The sequence below is a fragment of the Entelurus aequoreus genome, linkage group LG23 (assembly GCF_033978785.1).
Source record: "Entelurus aequoreus isolate RoL-2023_Sb linkage group LG23, RoL_Eaeq_v1.1, whole genome shotgun sequence".
NCBI lineage: Eukaryota > Metazoa > Chordata > Actinopteri > Syngnathiformes > Syngnathidae > Entelurus > Entelurus aequoreus.
In genome coordinates this window covers 28,680,856-28,682,842 of record NC_084753.1, presented here as the reverse complement: position 1 = coordinate 28,682,842, position 1,987 = coordinate 28,680,856, and the positions used below count along the sequence as shown (strand labels likewise).

Sequence of the window (1,987 nt, the reverse complement as noted above, 5' to 3'; positions counted from 1 at the left end):
ATATATATATATATATATATATATATATATATATATATATATATATATATATATATACATATAAACATATACACATATAAATATATAAATATATATATACACATTTACATATACATATATGTAGACATACATACACATATACATACGCATAATTGTGTGTGTGTGTGTGTGTGTGTGAGTGTGTGTGTGTGTGTGTGTGTGTGTGTGTGTGTGTGTGTGTGTGTGTGTGTGTGTGTGTTTTACCTATGTTTTAAATGATTTTAAGCGCTTTGTTTTTCAACTGTGGTTATTTTTAAAGGTCTTTACAAATAAAGTTGGTGTGGTGTTCCAATTTCTTTATTTTAATTTTAATCGCGAGTGAATCAAAAGATGGAAACAGTGTTTTGTTTAGACCGGAAACCAGCACGAGCCTTCAAAATAAAACCACTCAGATTACCGGAAGTTGCATGGTGTGATCATTTCTCGCTTGTCGACACACTCCGCTTCATATCCAACTTTGGTCAACGCGCTCAGCTTCCAGACGCGCGGAGACCTGGTGTACAAAACCCACGCATGCTTGTTTTTCCTTTAAAAAAAAAACTAAACAATCCCGCTGACTTACTTTTGCGGCAATTGTGCACGATGTGGGGGCCCCACCGGAGCAGCTCCGACTCCTCCTCGCACATCGCGGTGAACATCGGCGGGGTGAAGCAGGTGTTGTGCGCGGACCTCCTCGCCCGCTTCCCGGACACCCGCCTGGCCGAGCTGCTGCGCTCCGTCCAGTCCGCGGAGGACGTCTCGTCGCTGTGTGACGACTACGACGCGGAGAAGGGCGAGTTTTACTTCGACCGGGACCCGGACGCGTTCATGTGCATCACGGAGCTTTACGCCCGCGGCGAGATCCACGTCAAGCGCGGCATCTGCCCCGTCTGCTTCATGGCGGAGATGCGCTTCTGGAAAGTGGATTTGGAGTTCCTGGACGAGTGCTGCAGGAGCCACCTGCGGGAGGTGGAGGACGAGCTGGCGGAGATCGCGGAGAAGGTGAGGACCATCCTGGTGGACCGGGAAGGGGACCCGACCGCCGGCGGCTGGCAGCGCGTCCAGACGGGCTTGTGGCGGCTCATGGAGAAGCCGGAGTCCTCCTTCCCGGCGCACGTCGTCGCCATCGTCTCCTTCGTCTTCATCCTGGTGTCCTCCGTGGTGATGTGCGTGGGCACCATCCCGGACCTGCAGGTGGAGGACGCGGAGGGGAACCTGGCCGAGCACCCCGCGCTGGAGGCGCTGGAGACGGCGTGCATCGGCTGGTTCACGGCGGAGTACGCCCTGCGCTTGGCCTCCGCGCCCGACAAGGTGCGCTTCCTGCTGGGCTTCATGAACGTGGTGGACTTCATGGCCATCGTGCCGTTCTTCGTGGTGCTGATGCTGACGTCGCTGGGCGCGGGCGTGATGGAGCTGGCCAACGTGCAGCAGGCGGTGCAGGCGCTGCGCATCATGCGCATCGCGCGTATTTTCAAGCTGGCGCGCCACTCCGCGGGCCTGCAGACGCTGACGTCAGCGCTGACCAGCAGCCTGAAGGAGCTGGGCCTGCTGCTCATGTACATGGGCGTGGGCGTCTTCCTCTTCTCGGCGCTGGGCTACACCCTGGAGCAGAGCCACCCGGAGACCTTGTTCACCAGCATCCCGCAGTCCTTCTGGTGGGCGGTCATCACCATGACGACGGTGGGCTACGGCGACGTGTACCCCAAGACCACCCTGGGCCGCTGCAACGCCGCCATCAGCTTCCTGTGCGGGGTGATCGCCATCGCCCTGCCCATCCATCCCATCATCAACAACTTCGTGCTCTTCTACAACAAGCAGCAGGTGCTGGAGACCGCCGCCAAGCACGAAATCGAACTCATGGCCCTGCGCTCGGGTCACGGCGGGGGTGGTGGGGGCGACGCCCGCACGCACGTGTGCGCCGCCGGACGCCGCCCGCCCGCGGGAGGGGTCGTCGACCGTCAGACCCCCG

General features: G+C 56.9%; 1 protein-coding gene across 1 annotated transcript in view; it reads left to right on the top strand.

The window, feature by feature from the left end:
* The first annotated feature begins 522 nt into the window (after nt 1–522).
* The window catches only part of LOC133640359 (potassium voltage-gated channel subfamily F member 1-like), a 1,485-nt gene continuing 20 nt past the window's right edge, over nt 523–1,987 (top strand). Inside the window, exon 1 of the mRNA XM_062033731.1 lies at nt 523–1,987. This exon is cut by the window's right edge and continues 20 nt beyond it. Within this exon, the coding sequence (XP_061889715.1) occupies nt 553–1,987 (1,435 nt within the window). The 5' untranslated portion in view covers nt 523–552.